Below are 27,760 nucleotides of genomic sequence, written 5' to 3'. Positions count from 1 at the left end.
GTGGTATCCAGATTAAATGCTTATCTTTTAAATTTTATTGGTTTGGCCTTGTCCTTTGTTTCTGAGTGACTGCCTGTGCCACTCAGTGTGCTAAGAGCTTTTACATGTACCATCATCTGGCCCTCACAACAATCCTATGAAGTCCAGATTACAATCCCCACTAAGCAGAGGAGAAAACTGCAACTCAGAAAAAAAGTTAAGTGAATAAAATTACACTGTAAGACAAGTTCTCTAACTCCAACTCCAACTGGTTCTGTGGTAGGGAGGGGATATTTTTCTATTTAGAAGTATTATAGGGATTTTTACCCTTAGAGCAGAGTACTGAGATCCTAGTACCAACTTGTGACTGACCACACCACTCATCCATCCCCCTCATGGAACTTCCCACTACAGACAATAGTCAGATCAACTGCCAAGCCCAGGGCATCCTAGAATCCAGAGTCCTGACCTCTCCCCTTTCAACACCTCATTTTCTACTGCAGCTCATTCTCTTATAGCTTCTAGAACTCAAGTCATTCACAGTTCTTTCATATCTTAAGATAAAAACTCCCCCAAAACATAAGTTTATGTTTTGTTTTTTTTGGAGTACAATGTCCAGCACATAGCAGGCAACAACTAAGTATTTGTGGGATGAATCCCCAACTACATCCTGTTAGGTCATTTCCACCAGGCTTCATGTGTCATGAATAGTCTTCCACCCAAATGTCTAAATGATCTGAAATGGCTCCTCTGCCAGGAAACCTTGCTAGATTTTTGGAGGGAGTGGAAACAGCTTGTTTTGACTACATATAGCATAAAATTAAAACTTTCACAGGGCCTATTCCTAATTTTCTTGCCATGAACTGTAGACGAAGGAACTGTGAATCCCGTTAGCTCATTACTATCTTTGTTTTGTTTTCTTTGTTCAGCTGTCTATGCATCATTTCTGTTGGCTCCATCTAAGTGTCTAAACAAAATGTACTTCAAGCCTCAGTTCCCCAGCAGACTGTCAGTGTTTTTCTTGATGATTCAGCTTATCTAGCTTATATAACTGATGAGAAAAGCAGCTGAAGTTCCCCAGAATGTGAAAATTCCTATGAATTCTTCAAAAATAAGAGAGGGGTGCCTGGGTGGCTCAGTCGGTTAAGCATCTGACTCTTCATTTTGTGCAGGCCACAAACTCACAGATAGTGAGTTCATGCCCTGCATTGGGCACTAGATTCTCCCTCTCTCTCTCAGCCCCTCCCCCACTCTCTCTCTGTCTCTCAATGAATATATATATTTTTTTAATTTAATTTTTAACTTTTATTTTTTATTTTTTAAAATTTACATCCAAATTAGTTAGCACATACTGCAACAATGATTTCAGGAGTAGATTCCTTAATGCCTCTTACCCATTTAGCCCATCCCCCCTCCCATAACCCCTCCAGCAACCCTCAGTTTGTTCTCCATATTTATGAGTCTCTTCTGTTTTGTCCCCCTCCCTGTTTTTATATTATTTTTGCTTCCTTTCCCTTATATTCATCTGTTTTGTCTCTTAAAGTCCTCATATGAGTGAAGTCATATGGTATTTGCCTTTCTCTGACTAATTTCACTGAGCATAATACATTCCAGTTCCATCCATGTTGTTGCAAATGGCAAGATTTCATTCTTTTTGATTTCTGAGTAATACTCCATTGTATATATATACCACATTTTCTTTACCCATTCATGCATCGATGGACATTTGGGCTCTTTCCATACTTTGGCTATTATTGATAGTGCTGCTATAAACATGGGGGTGCATGTGTCCCTCCGAAACAGCACACCTGTATCCCTTGGATAAATGCCTGGTAGTGCAATTGCTGGGTTGTAGGGTAGTTCTATTTTTAGTTTTTTGAGGAACCTCTATACTGTTTTCCAGAGTGGCTGCACCAGCTTCATTCCCACCAACAATGCAAAAGAGATCCTCTTTGCATCCTCGCCAACATATGCTGTTGCCTGAGTTATTAATGTTAGCCATTCTGACAGGTGTAAGGTGGTATCTCATGGTGGTTTTGATTTATATTTCCCTGATGATGAGTGATTTGAGCATTTTTTTGTGTGTCAATTGGCCATCTGGATGTCTTCTTTGGAGAAGTGTCTATTCATGTCTTTTGCCCATTTCTTCACTGGATTATTTGTTTTTTAGGTGTTGAGTTGATAAGTTCTTTATAGATTTTGGATACCAACCCTTTATCTGATATGTCATTTGCAAATATCTTCCCCCATTCTGTCAGTTGCCTTTTAGTTTTGCTGATTGTTTCCTTCACTGTACAGAAGATTTTTGTTTTGATGAGGTCCCAATAGTTCATTTTTGCTTTTGTTTCCCTTGCCTCTGGAGACATGTTGAGTTAGAAGTTGATGCAGCCGAGGTCAAAGGGGTTTTTGCCTGCTTTCTCTTCGAGGATTTTGATGGCTTCCTGTTTATGTTTAAGTCTTTCATCCATTTTGAGTTTATTTTTGGGTATGGTGTAAGAAAGTGGTCCAGGTTCATTGTTCTGCATGTCACTGTCCAGTGTTCCCAACACCACTTGCTGAAGAAAGTGTCTTTATTCCGTTGGATATTCTTTCCTGCTTTGTCAAAGATTAGTTGGTCATACACCAATGCACAGAAATCAATACATTCCAATACACCAACAATGAAGCAACGGAAAGAGAAATCAAGGAATCGATCCCATGTACAGTTGCACCAAAACCCATAAAATACCTAGGAATAAATCTAACTAAAGAGGTGAAAATTCTATACACTGAGAACTATAGAAAGCCTATGAAAGAAATTGAAGAAGACACAAAAAAATGGGGAAAGATTCCATGCTCTTGGGTAGGAAGAACAAATGTTGTTAAAATGTCGATACTACCCAAAGCAATCTACATATTCAAAGCAATCCCTATAAAAATAACACCAGCATTCTTCACAGAGCTAGAACAAATAATCCTAAAATTTGTATGGAACCAGAAAAGACCCTGAATAGCCAAAGCAATTTTGAAAAATAAAACCAAAGCAGGAGGCATCACAATCCCAGACTTCAAGCTATACTACAAGGTTGTAGTCATCAAGACAGTATGGTACTGGCACAAGAACAGACACTCAGATCAATGGAACAGAATGGAGAACCCAGAAATGTGTGGCCAACTAATCAAAATATATTTTTTATTTTTATTTTTATTTTTTATGTCTTTTTATTTCTTTTATTTTTATTTTTATTTTTTATTTGCACATAATTGACACACAGTGGATAGAACTAGTTTTGTATAGATTGTTTACAAGGTCTTCTCTCAGTCCTCTTACAGTATGAGTTTTTGTAATCTTGAAATTATATTGCAACAAAATTGAAGTAAACAACCCTATTTTTTCTTATAATTAGCCTTTTCAAGTGTTTTCAAAAATTTACATCTGAGAAGAGTCAGTGCAAAAGTTCAAATCTCCCAGATACTCATACTGGCTATAGATGAACTCAAACTTCCTTTTAGTTAAGCAATGCCCCTGGTCAATTGTGTGCTCTACATGCATTCCTTAATCTTCACCACCAGCATCTCCACTGTGATCCAACAAATATGCCTGTCTTTGTGAAGCTTACATTCTAGCAGGGAACAGGAAAGAAAGAAAGAAGAAAGAAAGAAAGAAAGAAAGAAAGAAAGAAAGAAGAAAGAAGTCTATTTTAATAAAAGGAGCATGGCTGAATGGGGATGCACAGTTAAATTAATTTTTTTGTAAAATGAAGATCAAATAGAAACTCATTTTTTCTCAATCTTTGATGAAAATATATCTCAAAAGCGTACAGCTACTCTCCTACTTTAATACTGAACATGCATAGGTTAGCTTGACTTAGTGCTGATTCTGGGACTAATCTGAAAATCAAAGAATATATGTATATATATATATATATATATATATATATATATTTAATATATGAAATTTATTGTCAAATTGGTTTCCATACAACACCCAGTGCTCATCCCAAAAGACGCCCTCTTCAATACCTATCACCCACCCTCCCCTCCCTCCCACCCCCCATCAGCTCTCAGTTTGTCCTCATTTTTTAAGAGTCTCTTATGCTTTGGCTCTCTCCCACTCTAACCTCTCTCTCTCTCCCTTTTTTTCCTTCCCCTCCCCATGGGTTCCTGTTAAGTTTCTCAGGATCCACATGAGAGTGAAAACATATGGTATCTGTCTTTCTCTGTATGGCTTATTTCACTTAGCATAACACTCTCCAGTTCCGTCAAAAAATATTTTTTAAAAAAGAGAGAGGAATATCCCTATGAAGGGGGTTTGAAAGCAGAAACATTCTTCTCCAGTTGTTACTCTCTGTAGGTCTCATCCAGTGTGTGTACTGGTAAATGTTTAACGACCAGTTTTCTGTGGTGCAAATGCTCCCACCATAGCTCATTTCAGGTTACCAATGTGACATCAATGAAAAGGAGATTGAGAAGAGATGTACACACACCATTATACACTATTTCCACGAGATACAATAGATGTACATAACTTCATGAGCATAGATAATAGTAAAATGTAGCAAAATAATTAGGAATTAATGAGTTTTGAGTATTTTTACCATTGTTTTAAATATAATTTAGTTCACAGTAAGCTAAATGTTTAAGTGGCTGTGTTGCAAAAAATCCTGAAAATGCAACAATTTAGGGACCTTGAAAACAGGTATGCACTGACACCAGGATACCACAGGTCTCATCTCCACAATAGTCCACAGCCCCACTCCTTCCACCCCCACCTCCCATGCCCCAGATATTCTAAAGACTGTCCTTGAGTCTCCTGCCTCATTCAAGATGTGTCTTACATGCCTATGTATGCTCAGCAGCTCCCAGAGGTCCAGTCCCCAGTTCCAATTCACATTGAATCTCACTTGATATGCCCTTCCTACTAAATTCTGTTCATGAGGGCCTACTTCTAACACCCAGCCACTCAGGACTTCACATCCAGGAAACAAGGTGCTGAGTCAGAATAGGTTTTCAGCCCCATCTCTGCCTCAGAGGGTGCGTCCCCTCCACTTTGACAACTTGATCCTCTTGAACTGTCCTACTTCCTGTTCCTCCCCAGGCCCTGCCTAATGGGATCATGTCATTCTCCATTCTCATGTACCTCCTGACCTCTGTACCCTTCCTTTCTGAGTTTGAGTATACTGTCACCTGCTTACATCTAGAAAAACAACAAGCCACATATCCTGCTCCTGCCCAGCCCAGATGATACTATAAAGACTCTCTTTGAAACATAAAGAAAGAGGTGACATTCTATGGAGGAAACCCAAGGCGCACCAGGCACCAGCATCCCCACTCTGCAGCCCTAAGTGCTCTTTCCTTGTGGTTTGCTTTAGGTTAAGGACACATTCTTTGAAGACTCAAACTGCCAGCACTCCAGCCTCAGATCTCTACCTATTCTCTCTCAATACCCTCTGTTGTGTTTTTTTCTTTCCCTTCTAAGCTTTAGTCATATCTGGGACTCAGGAGTCCCCCTTCTAGGCTTCACAGGCAGATTATCTCAAGATTAAGAGAAAAACATTTTCCTTTGCATGTTGGCCATTGTTTCACCTTCTTCTACTTTTAGGAAATGGTGAGTTATTTTGTTTAAAAAAGGATGTTCTTGGAGTTTAAATACAGTTTGAGGAAATTTGTGACAACCCCTGGGATGCACACTCTGTCTTGTTAGTTCCCACTTTCCAAAAAAGGGTTAAGGCCATTATCTTGCTCTATTCTCTCCAATTCACCCCAGCATTTATTCTCCATTCTGTTTCCAGTAGCAGCTCTTCTGCCCAGAAATCTGGCCTATTTCCTCTTTCCTAAATCAATATCAAATGGAGACATATTAGAGTTGGCAGAGATCTTAAAGTTACTCTCTGACCACCTACAGTAGGCAGGGATCCATCTCCAGTATCTCTGACCCTAGTCACCAAGCCTCTAGTTGAATATGTCAGGAGCAATGCTGTTCCACACTTGCATAGCTTTAATTTTTTCTAGAGTTTCCTCCATCCTATCTTTGATTCATTTGTTTTGTGCCCCTGAATGACACAAAATAAATCTACTCCCTCTCAGAAACCAGCTATTCATCTCAATTTCTCACTTAGTTTCTCCATACTCTAACCCTAACCCACTTAGAGGCATTAACACAGACTTTTGGATTCTTCCCCCAAATCTAAATTTGCAATCCTTACATTAGTCCAGACAACACACACACACACACACACACACACACACGGGTAGGGTGAAGGGAAGAAAATCTAAATCCCAGTGGAAGAACAGGGCCATAAATGAACCATGGATATATAGACATATGGGAGGTCAAGTTGTTATTGGGATGGAAAATCAGGGGGTAGAAGGTAGTCATGAGATACAGGGAAAAAGTATGGCTTCACATTAACTCTAACTCACTAACCAAGAAGGTTTAGCCCCTTCCTTGAATCACAGATTATCTATTTGAGCTACATGTGGCTAGTTCTTTGATAGACTAAGTACCAAGGCCATTTGGATCCCTTAACTGGTGGTCCCAAAATTTTGTGTGCATAAAAATTACCTGATAGTAGTAAAATGTCCATCACTGTCCTTTCCCAAACTGATTCCCGTTGATTACCTTTCCCACAGAAAAAGGGTATAATTCTATTTGGAGACTTAATATGTATACACAGTCCTACTAACTTTCTCTTTTACATTCTGTATCTGGAGAGTATCATGAATAGTCAGAGGAGAAATAATACCATCTTCTTGTGACCTCAGGTCATGTGACTCCTCAATACCTAGGATGTGGAATAGTATATGGGCTAAGAACTGGCTCTGTGTCAGACTGCTATGGTTTAAATCCCTGTCTAGGGTGGCTGGCTGGCTCAGTCAGTGGAGCATGCAACTCTTGATCTCAGGATTGTGAGTTCAAGTCCCACATTGGGCATGCACATTGGGCATTTATGCACAAATAAATCCCTGTTCCATGATCTGCTAGCTACATAACCTGGGACCAATTGCTTAACTTCTCTAAACCTCAATTTCCCTAACCATAAAATGTGAGTAATAACAGTCTCTATATCATGGTCGTATTGTGAGGATTTGAAATACTAATTCATATATGGCACCTAAAACAATGCCTGAAACATAGTGACCACTCAATAATGATAGTTATTATAATTATCATTAGTAGTAGTAGTTGAAGAACCAAGGTTTCCAAAGGAACTAACATGCCATCCTTTCTTAATAAGCTGTAACTTCCAATGTTAATGCTACAACGACCTACCCTGTATCAACCACACCATCCAGCAGGACCATCACAACCACCCACCCCGGAACAACTGCACCACCCAGAGGGACCATCACAACCACTCACCCTGGAACAACCACACCATCGAGCGGGACCATCACAACCACCCACCCTGTATCAACCACACCATCGAGTGGGACCATCACAACCACTCACCCTGTATCAACCACACCATCGAGCGTGACCATCACAACCACTCACCCTGGAACAACTGCACCACCCAGTGGGACCATCACAACCACCTACCCTGAAACAACTGCACCACCCAGCGGGACCATCACAACCACCCACCATGTATCAACCACACTATCGAGTGGGACCGTCACAACCAACCACCCTGGAACAACCGCACCACCCAGCAGGACCATCACAACCACCCACCCTGGAACAACTGCACCACCCAGCGGGACTGTCACAACCACCCACCCTGTAGCAATCACACCACCCAGCGGGACCATCACAACCACCCACCATGTATCAACCACACCATTGAGTGGGACCGTCACAACCAACCACCCTGGAAAAACCACACCATCCAGCAGGACCATCACAACCACCCACCCCGGAACAACTGCACCACCCAGAGGGACCATCACAACCACTCACCCTGGAACAACCACACCATCCAGTGGGACCATCACAACCACCCACCCCGGAACAACTGCACCACCCAGAGGGACCGTCACAACCAACCACCCTGGAACAACCACACCATCCAGCAGGACCATCACAACCACCCACCCCGGAACAACTGCATCACCCAGAGGGACCATCACAACCACCCACCCCGGAACAACTGCACCACCCAGAGGGACCATCACAACCCCTCACCCTGGAACAGCCACACCACCCAGTGGGACCATCACAACCACCTACCCCAGAACAACCACATCATCCAGCAGAACCATCACAACCACCTACTCCGGAACAGCCACAGCCTCCAGCAGGACCATCACAACCACCCACCCTGGAACAACCACACCACCCAGTAGGATCATCACAACCACCCACCTTGGAACAACCACACTATCCAGTGGAACTAAAATAATACCTATGGCCTCTAATGTCACCAGCACAAGCACTGCCACTCCAGAGAATGAGGAAAATACTAACAGATACTTCAGGCCATGGGAAATTTCCCTAATCACCTGGCCTCCATTGGAATGGCTGTGATCCTCTTCACTGGGCTCCTCTTCTGCTTTGTGAGTGCCTGAAGTACAGGAACCTCTTTTCCTGAGAAAAAGAGAGCAGGAAAGTGAGGAAGGAAATATAGTAAAGAGAGCAGGGTCACTGTAGGGATATTAGGGAGTGGGAAATCAGTAGATAGAAAGCAAGACTTAGAAACAGCAGGTTAGAACCAGCAAGACAGATGGTTAGAAAAGCTAAGACATATTCAGAGGAGATGAGAGAAAGATGGAGTCAAAAAGAGCAATGGGGAGTAGTGCTGGCAGGGAGGAGGATGCTTGGGACTGGAGAACACTGGAAGAGGGGGCATAACTCAGAAATGATTCATCCTTTTGTTTTCTGGAGAAACTTTCTATGCCTAAGAAAACTTTTCAACACAGATATCTACTACTCCTATGTTTCCAACCTTGGTCCACATCTTATAGCTTTTATGGAGTCCATCATGGGTCTGTGATTGAGTCCAGTGGAGACCAGTCTCCCCCTGCAGCCATGTAGCTGACTGAGAGACACAAGTGGCCCTGAATAGCCCTGAAGGCAGAAGCATCACCTCAGGGGGAGAGAGAAAGCTGACCTGGATGACTGGAGGGTCTGACTTATGTCCTATATGCCCCCAGGGCTGCTCCTCCCAGCTCTAACACTCCTCCCTCTCACTGTTTTTTTCCAAACCATGAAAAGGAGGCTGTAGCTGTAACTGAATTATTAAATTAATGTGTCAAATACATGTGATAGCCAAACAGTATGTGTCAGTGTTTATATATTGCTGTGAGTAGAGGTTCCCTGTATCCCAAAGACCACTCTTTCCTGTATCCTCTCAGCTCTTAAGTCCCTAGAGTGAAATCCAGAGACCTTATAGCTGCCCCATTTTCTTCTCTGTCTTGTCCCCATTCCCTTAAGTCCTCTAGGTTGATGGAAGAATTGAATCAGGAAAAATGAGGGAAGGCAAGTGTTGGACTTCACAGATTTGTGTTGCACAATGAAGAGATGGTCTCTGTGTGAGCTTAGAGTGTGAAGGGTTGGGGTTGCTGTGAGGTAAAGACTTAACAGTTAATGGGGCTAATCCCAGGAATGGCCACATTGACTGTTCATATATGCTATGGGCTTGGACTCTTTACTGAAAAGACAGGTTTGAGTTGCCACCTTTCTCTCCTGTGGTCTGCCAGCCTCAAGAGGGCTACCAGACAAGGAGACCATGCTCCCAGTTTCTGCAAGGATGGGCCCAGCCTGCCCTGCCAGGAGCTGGAAACTCAGCATCCCCTGCAAAACCAGGCCTCAAAGCAGAGACACAAAGCTTATGTATTAACACCATGCTCTTGCTGAAGGCCACCGTCTTGTTAAGGCTTCTGGTGCAACTTGCTCCTCACACACATTCCACTAACCCTCCTGGCAGCAAATGAATCACTCACTTTAACTTAACCTTGTGTCTTAACCCTAAGTCTCTTCAGCCTCTATCATTCTCAAAGTCTGGATCTTTGCCAGAGCCTTTTTAACAGGACCAAAGCTGTTTATGTACATTTTATAACACTGTTAACAAAATAGTTTTAAAATGCTATATAGAAGCCAAATGCAAAAGAATGCCTATTGTTTGATTACATTTCTTTCAATTTCAAGAATAAACAGAACTAACCTATAGTGACAGAGATTAGATCACTGATTTCCCATGGAGGTGAGAATTTTTATAAAGGGAAAATTTCTGGGTGATAGAAATGTTTTATATCTTGGTTGGTCTTTTGGTTACACATGTAAATATATCTATTAAAACTCATCTGAGTACTTAAGATATGTGCATTTAACTGTCTGTAAATTTTACCTAAACAAAACTATATGGTAGTTAGGGTTGTGTTTTTTACCACATAACAGTTTAATGCTACACAATTCTTAAAATAAATTATACCATATAATTTTACTATATAGTGGTTTTATACCCAAAGGTTCTAACTAGTTATCTCTTCAGTTTTAATAGTCCCCAGTCCTTTGTCTTAAAGTAATTATCACATTTCTCATTCATTTCTTCATTCATTCATTAATTCACCATATTTACTCAGCATGTGCTGAGTGCCAGGTCTAGAGAAGTTGGGGAGACAAGGATGAATGTGTAGGTCACAATTTGATAAAGGGGACACACTTGTAGACATAAGTTTAGGCCAATGCATCAAGTACTATTAATTAAGGTACTCCAAGAAAAAACATGGAACTTGACCAAGGGAAGAGGGGCTGACTCACATAAATGACTTTGATTCAGATCATAAAGAGCTGGCAGGCATTTATAAGGAGGAAAAGGAGAAATATCAAGCAAACAATCACCTTGTGCAAGACGAGGTGTGGCACTGCTAGTGAATGGTCAAAAGAACTGTAGGTAGGACAGCACAGGGAAATGAGGCCAGAGAATTAACTATGTGGTTTTGGATGCCACACCAAGGTAGTGAGATTTCCTTCTGTAACACCAGGAAGCCAACAGATTGTTTTAAGGTGTTGTGGAATTAAATATTTTTTCCAAACAAGAACATTCTGCCTGAGTGAGTAGAAAATAGAGGCTGGAATCCAGTAGGGACTGAAATTCAAAAGCTCTTGTAATGTCCCAGCAAAGAAACAAACAAATCCAAGAGCACAATTGGAAATAGGAATCAAGAATAAAAGTGGATTTCAAGACGTTTCTGCCTAGCAGTTTTTTAAAAATCCCCTTCTCCAGAGCCCATAGTGACTTTTTTTTAGAAGTCCTGTTTCAGGGAGGTCCTCTTCTAACAGCTGTAGGCAATTTTCTTAGAATTAATTTATCAAATGATTAATTCTTTGAATTTTTTAATTGTCTTTGAAAAAAAATCAACATGTCTCCCACCTGCTGTAGCTAGAGCCTGGACTGGGGGACAGGCAGAGGGGAGACTGAAGAATATCTTGCTGCTTATGACATGTTTTATAGACAAGAATACAATGAAACCTTGGTTTGTGAGCATAATTTGTTCTGGAAACATGCTTGTAATCCAAAGCATCTGTATCTCGTATATCAAAGCAAATCTCAAGAATCATTGACTCAGTTGTTTTCATGTAACATTCGGTGTTACATACTACTCATATTGCAAGATGTCACTTGTTTATCAAGTTAAAATTTATTAGAAATATTTGCTAATCTTGTGGAACACTCACAGAACAAATTACTTGCAATCCAAGGTTTTACTATATACTCAAGAAGATATATTTATTTATAAAAATCTTCATATAAAACACTATATTCAAGAACATATGCAAGAAAATAGTTTATTCTTGGGGCACCTGGGTGGCTCAGTCAGTTGAGCGTCTGACTTCAGCTCAGGTCATGATCTCACGGTTTAGGAGTTCAAGCCCGGAGTCAGGCTCTGTGCTGACAGCTCAGAGTCTGGAACCTGCTTCAGATTCTGTGTCCCTCTCTCTGCCCCTTCCCTGCTCATCCTCTGTCTCTCTCTGTCTCTCAAAAATGAATAAACATTAAAAAAAAACAAAATAGTTTACTCTTGACTAATGAATAATTGCGAACATTATTTCCATGTATAATATATAGATGATGGTAAAACCAATAAGGCTACAGGCTATATAATTTCATTCATACAACTTTCTGGAAATAGAAAAATTATGGGGACAGAAACCAGGTCTGTTTTGCCAAAATCTGGGAGTCAGGGTAATTGAGGTAGGGTTGACTATTAAGGAACAGCATAGGAAGGGTTTGGGGGGGGGGTGAGGAAATATTTCAGAGTGGTGAAGACATGACTCTATAATTTATCAAAATCCATACAATTGTACCCTACAAAGAGTAAATTTTACTGTGTGGAAATTTAGCAAATCAAGCAGGGTGTAGGGGGAGAGGTGGAATGCAGACTCTGACAAGCGAATCACATAACCATATCGAATGAGATAGGGAAGGAGCTGACCTCAGTAACTTTGAAAAACAGTGTTTTGACTGTTAGACTAAAGACACAAAGAATTGTGCACAAATACAGTACTCCAGCTGACAAATTTGTCTTCTCACATGGGTGTGGATTAGCAATTCCAAAACTACTGTTTAATAGGCATGAATAAATAAGTACTGGAAATATTGTAGGGACACCTGGCTGGCTCAGTCAGTAAAGCATTGTGAGTTGTGAGTTTGAGGTTGTGAGTTTGAGCACCATGTCGGGTGTATACATTATTTAAAAATAAAATATTTAAAAAAATTTTAACGTTTATTATTTATTCTTGAGAGAGTTAGAAAAACAGAGACAGGGGGAGGGGCAGAGAGACAGGGAGACAAAGCCCGACACAGGGCTTGAACCCACAAACCATGAGATCATGACCTGAGCCAAAGTCAGATGCTCATCTGACTGAGCCACCCAGACACCCCTAAAAATAAAATATTAAAAAAAATAAATATTGTAAATATTGCAAGCAATGTCAGAGAAAGAAATTACAAATAAGGGAAGGGGAGAGGGTAGAATGAACTCTGTGTTACTAGACTGGACCTAGAGGTATCTTAACTGACTGAGCCACCCAGGCGCCCTGGAGCTAAAGGTATCAAACTGGACTCATGTTTGTGTTTAATATATTTGCAGATAGATAATACAGAAATAAATACAGGTATGTGTTTACGTATGAGTTAGCATTTATTTATTTATTTGTTTATTTATTTATTTATTTATTTCCTGGCTCTACTGTGACAGACAAGAAGCAGCAATTCCTAATTAACAATGAACACACCTAGTGCCCAGATCTTGGTTTCTAAATATTTTTCCCTAATAAACAGAACCAGAGTTGCATGGAGAAATGGTTGATTCCAGGGCCTGGGCAGAGAATATACAAAATAAGCATGGAGCATTTTGTGATGACAGAATGTAAGAAAATACTTTAAAAGAGGGCGCTGGTTAGCTCAGTCAGTAGAATATGCAACTCTTGAGCTCAGGGTCATGAGTTTGAGCCCCACGTTGGGCGTAGAGCCTACTTAAAAAAAAAAAAAAGAATATTTGCATAGTCTCAAAACATCTCCCCCAAAATATTTAGTGATTACAAAGGGAAAAATAGTAAATTTACAGTGGGGATCCTGTCAGGCACCACCTTAACAGAGTGTTCAATGTTAACATCACCAGTAATAAGTCACATTGATATCATGATCTCCCTGATACAAGGCACCGAGAAGGGCACAGCACCTTTGTGGTATACCTCCCAATAATTCATAACACCAATTTAATCATAGGATATCAAATAAATGATAAGAAATCAGACAAACTGAGGCATCTAGGTTAGTCAGTCAAGCATCCAACTTTAGTTCAGGTCATGATCTCATGGTTCTGGGTTTGAGCCCTGCATTGGGTTGTCTGCTCTCAGCACAGAGCCCACTTATGATCTTCTGTACCCCTCTCACTCTGCCCCTCCCCCACTTGTGCTCTCTTTTCCTAAAAAATGAATAAACATTAAAAAAAATCAGACAAACCAAAATCGTGGGGCATTCTATAAAATGTGCGACCATTGCTCTGCATGAAAAACAAAGAAAGAGAGAAACTATCACAGATTGTAGGAAGGAGACTAAGGAAAGCTGATGAGTGAGTGCCATGTGGAATCCTGGATGCAGGTCAGAGAAGGAAGAAATATGAGCATTCTCATTCCAGGCCTGAAGGAACCTTTGGAGGTGAGCTAATTTCATCTAGTAATTGAGGCAATCTTGATAGCATGAGGGCACTGAAGCAGTAGGAACCAGGAGCCCAGCATCTGTGGGCTGCAGACAAGGCAATGAAAAGGATCTGTGTGATGACTGAGAGAAGAGAGTGGTTTTAAGACAGTGAGATCAGGTGTTTATGTCCCCCTCATCAATGTCACTCCTTTCCTTGGTCCTTTGTAGGACCAAGGTGCCCTACACCCTCTGACATCTAGTTCTTGTACCATGCATTATCTCCCCAAGAGAGGCCTGGCTTATACCTTCCTTGTCCACCTCGACCTTACCACTCCCACCTGTGGAAGGGAAATCCTCGCCCCTCTCTGAGGGCTGAGACATTGTGTGGAGAACAGCTTTCATCCAGGGCTCTACATCAGAAAGTGATGCCACCCATGCTGATAAGCTTGATATCATTACTGTTGAACTCTAGGCTCTGGGCCAGAGCCAAGAGCCCCTTTTGCACCAGCGACATCTCTCTTCTTCCCTGCCACTTCACTATAACAGAGCCTGACTGACAGAGAGTAACGGAGCAGGCTGCTCCTCCCTGCAAGAAGACAAAGGAGTACTGGATTCCCTTGGCAGCAGCACATTTAAATTCCACAGCCATTGTGGGCTTAAGGAGAAGGAAAGAGAGAGAGAGAGTAGAAGGAAGGAGGGAGGAAAAAGTGTTTCCAGCCCTTGTGGTTTCTCTTGAGATGAAAAGAAGAAACTGCTCTGCCACATCCCTTCTCCTGCTACTCCTGCTTCTACTTGGGGGTTCAGAAATGGGTGAGTGAATTAACTTTGAAGAAGATGCAAAGGCTCCTCAGGGCCTGCAGAAAGAGGGGTTGGGATCCGTGGAGAAAAAAGATCCTGGGACTCAGGCAGGGCCAGTTGTGAGCAAAGCTATGGAATAAGTAAATGAACCTTGGGAAGTTCTGGACCCTGCTATCTGCCCCCAACCTCCTGTCACAGGAAAGCAGGGCTCCCAGGGACCTGTTAATTCTCTTTCTCACATCCTCTTTCAAGGAAATGGTCTACTTTTGATTACTTACACTTTATTTAAGTTTCTCTATTTCAATTCTCCTAAGAAATAAAGGATTTGAGCCTTATTAGAGGAATTTGGGGAATCAGCAGCAGATAGGGAGGAATTCTTTTGGACAGAAAGACCCAAAACTCCAAAAGTAATGCCATGTAGGCTGCATTTATTCATAAGAATAAATACTCCCAGTTCTGATTCCCTGCAGGTGGGGGCAGTGGGAGGTGCAGATGCTTCATGTCTTCCTTCTACTTATACCCAGCTCAGTGCAGCTGTCAACCTCAATCAGCTCACACATCCCTCATGATTCATGCAACCCAAGCAACCTTGAATCTTACCTGCCTCCAGTCTTTCCACCTCAGCATCAGAACAGAACCAGGAACTGATTTAGAAATCACACACCAAGCCATGACCTGAATTTAATCTCTAGTATGAATCACAGGTCCCGCCTCATTTGTTTACCAGAGCCCCAGACAGAACTGAATGAGAGGCAACACATACAAACACAGAGTAAGAATACCTAATTTGCTGAACTACTATCCCCGGGGGCAGGAGTGCAAGGGAAGAGTGACCTTAAGGAAGAATCGGGTTTACTATTCCACAGAAAGGGACTAGAACTGCAAAAAGTAAAATCAAAGGCTGGTGAGCAGACCTTGTATGGTTATGACTTAGCTCTGGATACTCCATATTATAAAACAAGAGGAAGCCTTGTGGAATATGTTTTATCAGAATTAAATCCAAAATACCAAATGATCCTTAACACGAATAAGTCCAACCACATTATATGGGGAGACCAGTTATATAAATGGGAGGATAACTATTAAAAACATTAAGCTGAGCAGATGATGACAGGCCATCAAAGATCCACTTAAAAGAGATTATTTTTTAGTAGGAACAAGCCAAAATGTTTCTACTAAGGACCCAGTGGGTAGCCCTGATGACTCACAAACAAAAGAAAAATATACCAGTGATGACCTGAGGACCATTGAGGACTACACTACTGAACACGTGGTGACCCCTGAGGACTACACCTCTGTAGATGCAGGGGCCACCCAGGACTCTACCACTATAGATCTGGGGATCACCAAGGACCCTACCACTGTAGACCCAGGGAACACCTAGGACTCTACCATTAGACCTGGGGACCACTGAGGACTATACCATTGTAGATCCGAAGACCACCAAGGGCTACACCACTGTAGATCTGAGGGCCACCCAGGACTCGACCAGTGTAGATTCAGAGACCACCGAGGACTCTACCATTAGACCTAGGGACCACTGAGGACTATACCTCTATAGATCCAGGGACCACTGAGAACTATAGCACTGTAGATCCAGAGACCACAGAGAACTACACCACTACAGGTCCAGGGACCACTGACTGCAGACCGAAGACCACCAAGGACTATAGCACTGTAGATCTGGGGACCACAGATGACTATTTCACTGAAGACCTGAGGGTCACCAAGTGGTATTTCACTACAGACCTGGGGTCCACCAAGGAGTACTTCACTGCAGACCCAGGGACCACAGAGGAGTATATCACTGATGACCTGGCGACCAGTGAGGATCATGTCATTGAGGGCCCGGCATCACCGAAGACTACACCACTAAACACCTGGATATACCTGAGGACTACATTTCTTCAGGCCTGGGAGCAGCAAGCTCTACACCACTAAACATCCAGACACTCATCCTGAGGGAACAGATTCAGGAACCTCAGTGAACCCCACTGGATTGCTGACACCTATCAGAATCATCCTCATTTCCCTGGCTGCCACCACAGTGGCAGTTGCATTCTTTGTTGGACTCAACTTCTTTGTGGTGACTATCCGCCCAGGAATGTGAAAGACATGGGAACGAGAGTATTGAGGAGGAGGAGGATGTGGGCATGAGTTGAGGCATGATAAATTGTCAGAGGTGAGGAAACCTACCATAGAGCTTTGGAAAGACACAAAGAGAGACAGAGATGGAGAGAAAGGAGAGGAGCAGGTAACATAAAAAGGACAGAACTAAGGGAGAGAGGAAGTTGTTAGAGACAGAGGGAGAAGGAGAGAAAGAGAGAAGGAGAAAAGAGTATGGAGGAAAATAAAGCAGACAGAAGGAAGAATATAAAAATACAAATATAGTAAGGTATGGTGAGAGCTAGAGCAAGGTATAAACCATTAAGTAAAGATAGATGTAAAAATTTGGAAATTTTCATAAAAAGACAAGAAATTGGTGGTAAGAGGAGAGAAGGAAATAGAGACATTCTGAATGGCCCACTCATCTCAAAAATGATATTATTTTGTGTTGATTGCTACCCACTCTGAAATTCTGCAAAAGATTTTTTAAAACCAGGTTTGGGTAGGTTTTATGAACATGGGCTACAAAATATCAGAGAGACAATTGGTAAGAGCTCTCAAAATGGGGTCTCTATGTATTTTTATGCCTCTGCCATTGCTTCTACAGGGAAGATAAGAAGACTCCACACCAGCCTTGTGGTTTGCTCTTACTGACTTTTGGTTAAAACCTAAGCCTTCAATGTTTGACTTCTGCTGAATGGGAAAAGGCTGGTCCTTTTTGGCCATACTGACCTAAGGATTAAGTTCCTGTTGAAATCTTTAACAAGTGGTGGCTTACATGCCAGCTCATGCAGGTCATTAAAGCCCCATTAATTCATTGATGCCACTGTGCATTGACCCCAAGAGGCAAACCCACAGCTTGGAATCAGTTTGGAAGTGTGATTTAAGTAAAAAATAATGCATTATTCAGTTGAGGTGTTCATGTTTAATTCCATCAAAAACACTATGAAATTTGAACATTCTGATGGATGGTTGACAAGAGGAAAAGGGAATAATAGCCTCCATATGTACTTGACACACACATGAGTCACATTCAGTATTCACCAGTAGAGGGAGGACCTCCTTGACTTCACTGTTACACAAACAAGTGGATTTTTAATTACGTGGATCAGGATGAAAAGCCAGACACTCTTGCTCCAGGTTGGTGGATACTCTTCTGCCTCCAAACCAGACCTCTAAGTGCTGATACAGAGTAATCACTAACAATGGCACCTTCTTAACCTCTTGTAGAGACTAAAAATGAGATGGCTAAAAAGCCTCAGAGTACAGAGAGTAAGAGGAAATTCTGTGTTCCCAAACTTGCTAAAATTTTAACTTTAACAAATTTAAAAATATTTTTATTTATTTTTGAGACAGAGACAGAGCATGAGCAGGGGAGGGGCAGAGAGAGAGAGAGACAGACTCCAAAGCAGGCTCCAGGCTCTGAGCTATCAGCACAGAGCCCGACGTGGGGCTCGAACTCGCAGACCGTGAGATCATGACCTGAGCCGAAGTCTGACATTTAACTGACTGAGCCACCCAGGCCCCTAAAATTTTAACTTTTAAACATTTAACCAAAAATGTTTATGGGGCGGCTGGGTGGCTCAGTCGGTGAAGCATCGGACTTCAGCTCAGGTCATGATCTCACAGTCCATGAGTTCTAGCCCTGGGTTGGGCCCTGTGCTGACAGCTCTCTTCCCCTCCCCCACTCATCCTCTGTCTCTCAAAAAATGAATAAATGTTAAAAAAATATTTTTAATGTTTAAAAGATAAGAATTATCTATATTTTCATCTCTCCCCCTAATTCTATTTATCAAAACAGTTTTATTTTCCCTACATGACTTCAATATTTTTGGAAATTATATATCTCTAGGGGTAAGTGTCAAGATCTAAAGAAAATGGTGATACAGGAAGGAGTCATAGAGCTGAGAAGAGGAGATGGATTGATCTTGATAATTCACACATCAGTTAAGAAAGAAACTGTCTTAAAACCAAACCACTTCCTTCTCCTCTATAAAAATTGATTCCTGGAGTCATTAAATCCATCCACCAGAGTTATTTATTTTCCCCATGCCATGGATTTTAGTGCACCATGAAAAAGATAACAGCAATAACTATAATGGGTTCTAGAGCAAATCAATTTAGACCCTGGTCAGTCTCTGCAGGACCATGAAGTGGATCCTCAGACTTCTACTTTTCTACCCCATTCCAAAGCCCTGGGACCACCAGATGAGGAAGGCAGCTGGCCCCGGGAATAAGCACATCAGGGGCACCCAGAAGGATGCCTGTCTGCTCTGAGTATCCCCTAATTCTGACTGGCCATAGTTGCTTCCTCAGGAAAATTGCCTTTCCCTGTCTACCAGGTTTAGTCATGAAAGCTATTTGAAGGAGACAGACAAAACTCAGCTAGAAGAGATATTCATTAATTCTGATCAAAGGAATAAAGCAAATGTTCATCTATTTCTGTCCAGGTCTCATATCTAAATTTAACAAAATGGTGAAGTACCAGGCAGAGGCCACTCTATGCCTTTCTGTCTGTCCAATTTGAATCTGTGTACCTGAAGGATACAGCTTTCTGGTCTCTCAAGAGCACTACACTCAAGTCCTGTGCACACCCAGGCCAAAGGATTATGTTTACAGGATGTAGCTAACTGGTCACTCAGCAAGTATCAAGTGAGCACCTACTGTAGGGATGGGCCACCATAGCAAATAACTGAGTTTCATTTCAGTCATGGTGTGAAATGAGCGACAAAGTCCTGATCTGACCTCTCACAGGAGAATAGCTGTTCCTTTATGGGTCACACAGAGAGAAATTCATGGAAAAGCCTACAAATGATATGTAAGATGGCTAAGACCACAAACAAGGCCAAAGTATCAAACATAACAGCTCCATGAGGAGTTTAGGATAAAAAGCCAAGAGAAAAATATTTGAAGATAGCTGATTGTTGGTTGTCCACCCAGCCACTATTTTCAGCATCACCACCACCGTTTAATAATGGAATTGTGGTATGGAGTTCCTTGGTGGCTCAGTCGGTTAAGCATCCAACTCTTGGTTTTCACTCAGATCTCACAATTCATGAGATCAAGCCCTGCTTTAGGCTCTGCACTGACAGTGTACTGAAGTCTACTTGGATTCTCTCTTTCTCTCTCTCTCTCTCTGTCTCTGCCCTCCCCTGCTTGCACATCCTCTCTCTCACTCTCTCTCTCTTTCTCAAAATAAATAAACATTTTTTAAAAGATAATGGAATGATGGCAGTATGGTATATAATCAGAAACACAGAATAATAAATTAAAATATTAGACTCCATTTTAAGTATGTTTCCAAGATTTAGAAAGCAAAGCAAATCTCCTTTGCCATGTGATGTCTCTGTTCTTCCATGGGTTTTCCTGGGCAAACTATCTCAAAACCTTCAGTCTCTCAATGAGTTATCAGATTGTCTGGCATTCACTTAAGGCAAAGGCATCATTTAAATGTTAAGACAGTCCTTGTTCTATTCTTGTTAGCCTGTGAAAATTGTAATATCTAACAATTTCTATTAACTTTATGTTGGTTTTATATTGGTCATAATAGGATCCAGAAAATGTTTACATTATGGGGATTTTAAAGATTACCATCTAAAGAAAACACATGTAGGGCACTTGGCTGGCTCAGTCAATAGAGCATGTGACTCTTGATCTCAGGGTCATGAGTTCAAGCTCCACATTGGTTGTGGAGCCTACTTAAAAATATAATTTAAAAAATAAAACACATTGGCATAAACACTTATTTGCTATCCAAATTCCATTCTCCCTTTCTTTCATACTTAGGGAACCCAAGTTGGTGTGGGGCGGCAATGTACCCAGCTGAAAATACCCCATTTCTCAATCTCCCTTGCAGCCATAATGGTGATGAGATACAGTTCTGACCAATGAGATGCAGGCAGAGCCTCTGGGGACAGTGTTCCTTCTGAAATGAAAAGGCAGAGAGAGACCAGGAGAAAGCACTTCACCCTTCAGCCTTCACTGTTATTCCTGCCTGGAGTGTAAGTATGAGAACTGGAGATGCAGCAAACATGCTGAGACCAAGTGGAGACAAGCAGGAAGGTGAAGGGCACCATGCTGAGAGTGGAGTAGAGGAAAGAAATCACTTGGGTTCTGATGGTGCTTCTGTGGCCTGACTGCTGCTCCCAGACCTTTTGTATATGAGACGAGTAATGTGCTGCAGCTCAGTTAGGTGACATTCTGTAATTCCAGCCCAATGGGATCCTAACTGATATGACATGCTTTTAAATTATCATGGAGAACATATGGACTACCATAGACACCATTTAAGGAAAAACTGTGTTAGGTCCTTCTAGTGCTAAATGCTAATCCATATTATACGCATTGTATACTCACTTATGATTTGTTGCATGTATCTAATCATGCCCTCTCTTTAGTGAATGTATACAGCTCATCCTATCATGTGAGTCCAGCCCCCCTCAACTAATCCTCCTATTTTCTTTATAAAGTCCAGTATTGAGAGGAATTCTTTAGGTATTGTTTAGGAGTGGTGCCAAATCCAGATGACCCCAAGTGGCACATGCTATTACTATACTACCCAGATTAAGAAGACCAGGCAAGCACATACCTTACAGAATTGTGCCTGAACAGGATTTATGCCTGTTTGGGCATGCCACCCCTCACAAAAATGTCTGTGAATGTACATTCTGGTCCAGTAACCTGTCTTTACAAACAAGAATGTTTGTGAAGTTATCCAGCAATATTGATTCAGCATTCTCCCTACAGAAGTGTTGTGTGATACCTTAGTAAACACATAATTATTTCTCAAATCTAGCCATGCCCATTTCTGTGATTTATTTACAACTTTTCTCTGTAGTCTCTATATGTCACCATATTTACTTCCCTTATGGAGTGATAACAAGCTGAGCTTATCTTTATGTTTTGATTTATTTGTTCTCTGTCTTCTTCCACTAGAATCTCAGTTCCTTGAGATCCTAAGATGCTTAGGATCCTTAATCCTAAAATGCACATTCTTCCCCATTGCATATAGTTTAATATGGAGTCTAACATGGAAATGTGTCTTACCACTGATGGCATGTCATAGTTGGCAGCACTTTTTCTTTCTTAGTGGGACATAATATGGTACATATTGAACTCAGTATCATCTTAGATTTGATTAAATATTTTTGGAATAAATGAATGCATAATTTATTTTGATGCTATCCCTTTGGTTTTCATCTTGTTTGGAAACAAAGAAGTTAAAACTCCTTTAATGAGTGTCTAGTATGTGCTAGGAATTCTTTTGAGAACATAGATGGCAGACTAACATATGTGAATTACATAGTCCACTTAAAGTTTTTGAGGCAGCAGCCCTGAATCAAGGCGCTTTAAGGTATTTGTGAATTTTTCTACACAGGAGTGTTTTTTAGTTTGTATACTCTACACATTGTGGAATGTGATGATTTATTTAACCATCCATCAGGTCTTTACTAAGTATACATATGCAAGTTACTGTGTGTGGCTCTGAGGACATAGTGGAAAACCATAGAAAGATCTACCATCAAGGTGTCTGGTGGAAGCTAATGAACATTTCTGTCATGTAAATGCAAAAGTTGTGAAATACCTCAGTGTTCCACACCCTCTTTGGGAACCTTTAAAAAATTCAAGACTTTAAGGAGTGACATTTATCATCAGCAATGTAATCATATGGTGCATCAAACAAGGTGAACTACAGATACACCCCTGAGCAGAGGCATTCATGCTGAGACCACAGCAGACCCATCCTTTCTCATTTTGATTAGTATTCACTGCTGTGTCTAGCTGCTTGTAGTTGATATCTGATTTGTAAGTGGAATGCAGTGTTAGATACTGGATCAGAGGCTGCAACTATTTTATTTTATTTTTTTATTTTTTATTTTAGAGAGAGAGAGATAGAGCATGAGTGAGGGAGAGGGGCAAAGAGAGAGAATCTTAAGCAGCAAAGGGAGAGAGACCCTGGGATCACGGCCTAAGCCAAAATCAAGAGTCAGATGCTCATCCAACTGAGTCATCTAGGCGCCCCTAGCTGCAACTATTTTGAAAAGCAGAACTCATGGGGAGGCCTAGGTGGTTCAGTTGGTAGAGCATGCAACTCTTGATCTTGGGGCTCTGGGTTTGAGTCCCACGTTGGGCATAGAGATTGCTTTAAAAACTTTTTAAAAATATTTTTATTTATTTTTGAGACAGAGAGAGACAGAGCATGAGCAGGGGAGGGTCAGAGAGAGAGGGAGACACAGAATCTGAAGCAAGCACCAGGCTCTGAGCTGTTGGCACAGAGACCGACGCAGGGCTTGAACTCACAGACTGTGAGATCATGACCTGAGCTGAAGTCAGACGCTTCACCAACTGAGCCATGCAGGCACCCCAAGATTGCTTTAAAAAAAAAACAGAACTCACTAATAAAGTCAAATAAATACCATAAATATCACAGTTAGTGAAAAATGGCTGTCAGAAAACTTTGGATATTGTTAAATTGTTAAACTGACATGGATGAAGATTTAATTAGACTATATATTCAGCATGGGAGAAGAGATAATAGGGAGGAATGCAATGACAGTCTAAAGGTCGAAGCAACTGCAGAAATGGTATCCATGGCAACAAATGGCCAGGACAGAAGAAAGACTCCTAGACTACCTGTATCTTCCTGATGGTTTTTTTAAAATTAAGATATAATTGACATATAGCATTATATTAGTTTCAAGTATACAACATAAGAATTCTATATTTGTATATATTGTGAAATGATCACCACAATAAGTCTGGTTAACCTCCATCACCACACACAGCTACAAATTTTTTTGTGTGTTGAGAACTTTTAAGATCTACTCTCTTAGCAACTTTCAAATATGTAATACAGTATTATTAACTATAGTCATCATGCTGTACATTACATCCCCAGGACTTACTCATTTTATCACTGAAAGTTGGTACCTTTTGGCCATCTTCATCCATTTCACCCACCACCCACCCCCTGCCTCTAGCAACCACCAATCTATTCCCTGTGTCTATGAGTTTAATTTTTTTGTTTTGTTTTGTTTTTTGTTTTATTGTTTTTTTTAGATTTCACATATAAGTGAGATCATATAGTATTTGTCTTTCTCTATCTGGCTTACTTGACTTAGCCCTCAAGGTCCATCCATTATTGTCACAATGGCAGGATTTCCTTCTTTTTACGGATGAATAATATTCCATTGTCTTATATAGCATAGCTTCTTTATCCATTCATCTTTTGATGGACACTTAGGTTGTTTCCATATCTTGGCTATTGTAAATAATGATGCAATAAATATAAGTGTTCAATATCTTTTCAATTTAGTGTTTTCATTTCTTTTGGATAAGTACCCAGAAGTGGAATTGCTGGATCATATAATAGCTCTATTTTTAATTTTTCGAGAAACCTCCCTACTGGATGCACCAATTTATCTTCCCACCGACAATGAAACAAGGGTCCCTTTTTCTCCACATCCTTGGCAACACTTGTTATTTATTGCCTTTTTAGTTATTCACAGATGTGAAGTGATGTCTTGTTGTGGTTTTGATTTGCATTTCCCTGATGAACACCTTTTCATGTACAAATTGGCCATCTGTATGTCTTCTCTGGAAAAATGTCTATTCAAATCCTCTGCCCATTTTTTAATTGGATTGTTTAGTTTTTGATATTGAGTTGTATGAGTTATTTATACATTTTGTATATTAACCCCTTACCAGATATATGGTTTGTCAATATTTGCTCCCATTCAGTAGGTTGCCTTTTCATTTACTTGATGGTTTCATTTGCTCTGCAGAATGAAATATCTTGATGAGCCCTCTAGTGGCAATGGCTGGGTAGTATCCCTCTAAGAGATGAGCACCTCGTGGAAATTGCCTGTTCTGAATGTCTCAGGGGAAGTTGGCTTGCAACTCTTGCTGAGCACTGAGGCACAGCATATGTCTATAAAGAACTACAATTTTGGCAAGGGAATTAAAAGCAAAAATGAACTACTGGGACCTTATGAAGATAAAAAGCTTCTGCACAGCAAAGGAAACAACCAACAAAATTAAAAGGCAACCAACAGAATGGGAAAAGATATTTGCAAATGACATATCGGACAAAAGGCTAGTATCCAAAATCTATAAAGAGCTCACCAAACTCCACACCTGAAAAACAAATAACCCAGTGAAGAAATGGGCAGAAAACATGAATACACACTTTTCTAAAGAAGACATCCAGAGGGCCAACAGGCACATGAAAAGATGCTCAACGTCGTTCCTCATCAGGGAAATACAAATCAAAACCACACTCAGATATCACCTCACGCCAGTCAGAGTGGCCAAAATAAACAAATCAGGAGACTATTGATGCTGGAGAGGATGTGGAGAAACGGGAACCCTCTTGCACTGTTGGTGGGAATGCAAATTGGTGCAGCCACTCTGGAAATCAGTGTGGAGGTTCCTCAAAAAATTAAAAATAGACCTACCCTATGACCCAGCAATAGCACTGGTAGGAATTTACCCAAAGGATACAGGAGTACTGATGCATAGGGGCACTTGTACCCCAATGTTTATAGCAGCACTCTCAACAATAGCCAAATTATGGAAAGAGCTTTAATGTCCATCAACTGATGAATGGATAAAGAAATTGTGGTTTATATACACAATGGAATACTACGTGGCAATGAGAAAGAATGAAATATGGCCCTTTGTAGCAATGTGGATGGAACTGAAGACTGTTATGCTAAGTGAAATAAGCCATACAGAGAAAGACAGATACCATATGTTTTCACTCCTATGTGGATCTTGAGAAACTTAACAGAAACCCATGGGTAAGGGGAAGGAAAAAAAAGAGGTTAGAGTGGGAGAGAGCCAAAGCATAAGAGACTCTTAAAAACGGAGAACAAACTGAGGGTTGATGGGGGCTGGGAGGGAGGGGAGGGTAGGTGATGGGTATTGAGGAGGGCACCTTTTGGGATGAGCACTGGGTGTTTTGTGGAAACCAATTTGACAATAAATTTAATATATTGAAAAAAACCCAAAACAAACAAACAAAAAATAAAATAGCTTATAATAAAAACACAATTATGATGGGACACAGTGAAGGCGGTCATAAGAGGAAGAAAGATCCCAGATACACAACCTAACCTTACACCTTATGGAGCTGGAAAAAGAACAGCAAATAATGCCCCAAACCAGCAGAAGACAGGAAATAATAAAGATTAGAGCAGAAATTAATGCTATAGAAACCAAAAACCAAAAACTAAAAACCAAAAACAAACAAACAAACAGTAGAACAGATCAATGAAAACAGAAGCTGGTTTTTTGAAAGAATTAGCAAAATTGATAAACCACTAGCCAGTCTGATCAAAAAGAAAAAGGAAAGGAACCAAATAAATAAAATCAAGAATGAAACAGGAGAGATCACAACCAACACAGCAGAAATAAAAACAATATTAAGAGAATATCATGAGCAATTATATGCCAATACAATGGGCAATATGGAAGAAATGGACAAATTCCTAGACACATATACACTACCAAAACTGAAACAGGAAGAAATAGAAAAATTTAACAGGCCCATAGCCAGTAAGGAAATAGAGTTAGTAACCAAAAATCTGCCAAAAAACAAGAGTCAAGGGCCAGATGCCTTGCCAGGGGAATTCTACCAAACATTTAAGGAAGAGTTAACACCTATTCTCTTGAAGCTGATCCAAAAAATAGAAATGGAAGGAAAACTTCCAAACTCACTCTATGAAGCCAACATTACCTTGATTCCAAAACCAGACAGAGACCCCACTAAAAAGGAGAACTATAGACCAATTTCCCTGATGAACATGGATACAAAAATCCTCAACAAGACATTAGCCAGCCAGCTCCAACAATACACTAAAAAAATTATTCACCACAACCAAGAGGGATTTATACCTGGGATGCAAGGCTGGTTCAATATCCACAAAACAATTAACGTGATTCATCACATCAATAAAAGAAAGGACAAGAACCATATGATCTTCTCAATAGATACAGAGAAAGCATTTGACAAAATACAGCATCCTTTCTTGATAAAAACCCTCAAGAAAGTAGGAATAGAAGGAGCATACCTCGAGATCATAAAAGCCATATATCAATGATCCAATGCTAATATCATCCTCAATGGGGGAAAACTGAGAGCTTTCCCCTTAAGGTCATGAACAAGACAGGGATGTCCACTCTCACCACTGTTATTCAACGTAGTATTGGAAGTCTTAGCCTCTACAATCAGACAACACAAAGAAATAAAAGGCATCCAAATTGGCTGGGAGGAAGTCAAACTTTGACTCTTCTCAGATGACATGATACCGTATATGGAAAACCCAAAAGATTCCACCAAAAACTGCTAGAACTGATTCATGAATTCAGCAAAGCTGCAGGATATAAAATCAACGCACAGAAATCAGTTGCATTCCAATACACCAACAACGAAGTGACAGAAAGAGAAATCAAGGAATCAATCCCATTTACAGTTGCACAAACCATAAAATACCTAGCAATAAATCTAACCAAAGAGGTAAAAAAAAATCTATACATTGAAAACTATAGAAAGCTTATGAAAGAAATTGAAGAAGACACAAAGAAATGGAAAAAGATTCCATGCTCCTTGATAGGAAGAACAAATACTGTTAAAATGTTGATACTACCCAAAGCAATCTACATATTCAATACAAAGCCTATCAAAATAACACCAGCATTTTTCGCAGAGCTAGAACAAACAATCTTAAAATTTGTATGGAACCAGAAAAGACCCTGAATAGCCAAAGCAATTTTGAAAAAGAAAACCAAAGCTGGAGGCATCACAATCC

General features: G+C 40.7%; 2 protein-coding genes across 2 annotated transcripts in view; one reads left to right on the top strand and one right to left on the bottom strand.

Moving 5' to 3' along the window:
• The window catches only part of LOC109249533 (class I histocompatibility antigen, Gogo-B*0101 alpha chain-like), a 283,631-nt gene that overhangs the window by 91,021 nt on the left and 164,850 nt on the right, over positions 1–27,760 (bottom strand). The window lies entirely within an intron of this gene.
• On the top strand, positions 14,783–16,810 carry LOC128777685 (protein PBMUCL2-like). The gene is given in 4 exon segments (XM_053904720.1): positions 14,783–14,893; positions 14,896–14,983; positions 15,998–16,206; positions 16,341–16,810. Coding segments are annotated over 4 exon segments (852 nt in total). The 3' UTR covers positions 16,785–16,810.

Source organism: Panthera pardus, unplaced genomic scaffold (genome assembly GCF_024362965.1).
Source record: "Panthera pardus isolate Hobbes unplaced genomic scaffold, ASM2436296v1 HiC_scaffold_17, whole genome shotgun sequence".
Lineage (NCBI taxonomy): Eukaryota > Metazoa > Chordata > Mammalia > Carnivora > Felidae > Panthera > Panthera pardus.
The sequence above is the reverse complement of the archived record's forward strand: the minus strand, read 5'-3'. Positions and strand labels throughout refer to the sequence as shown.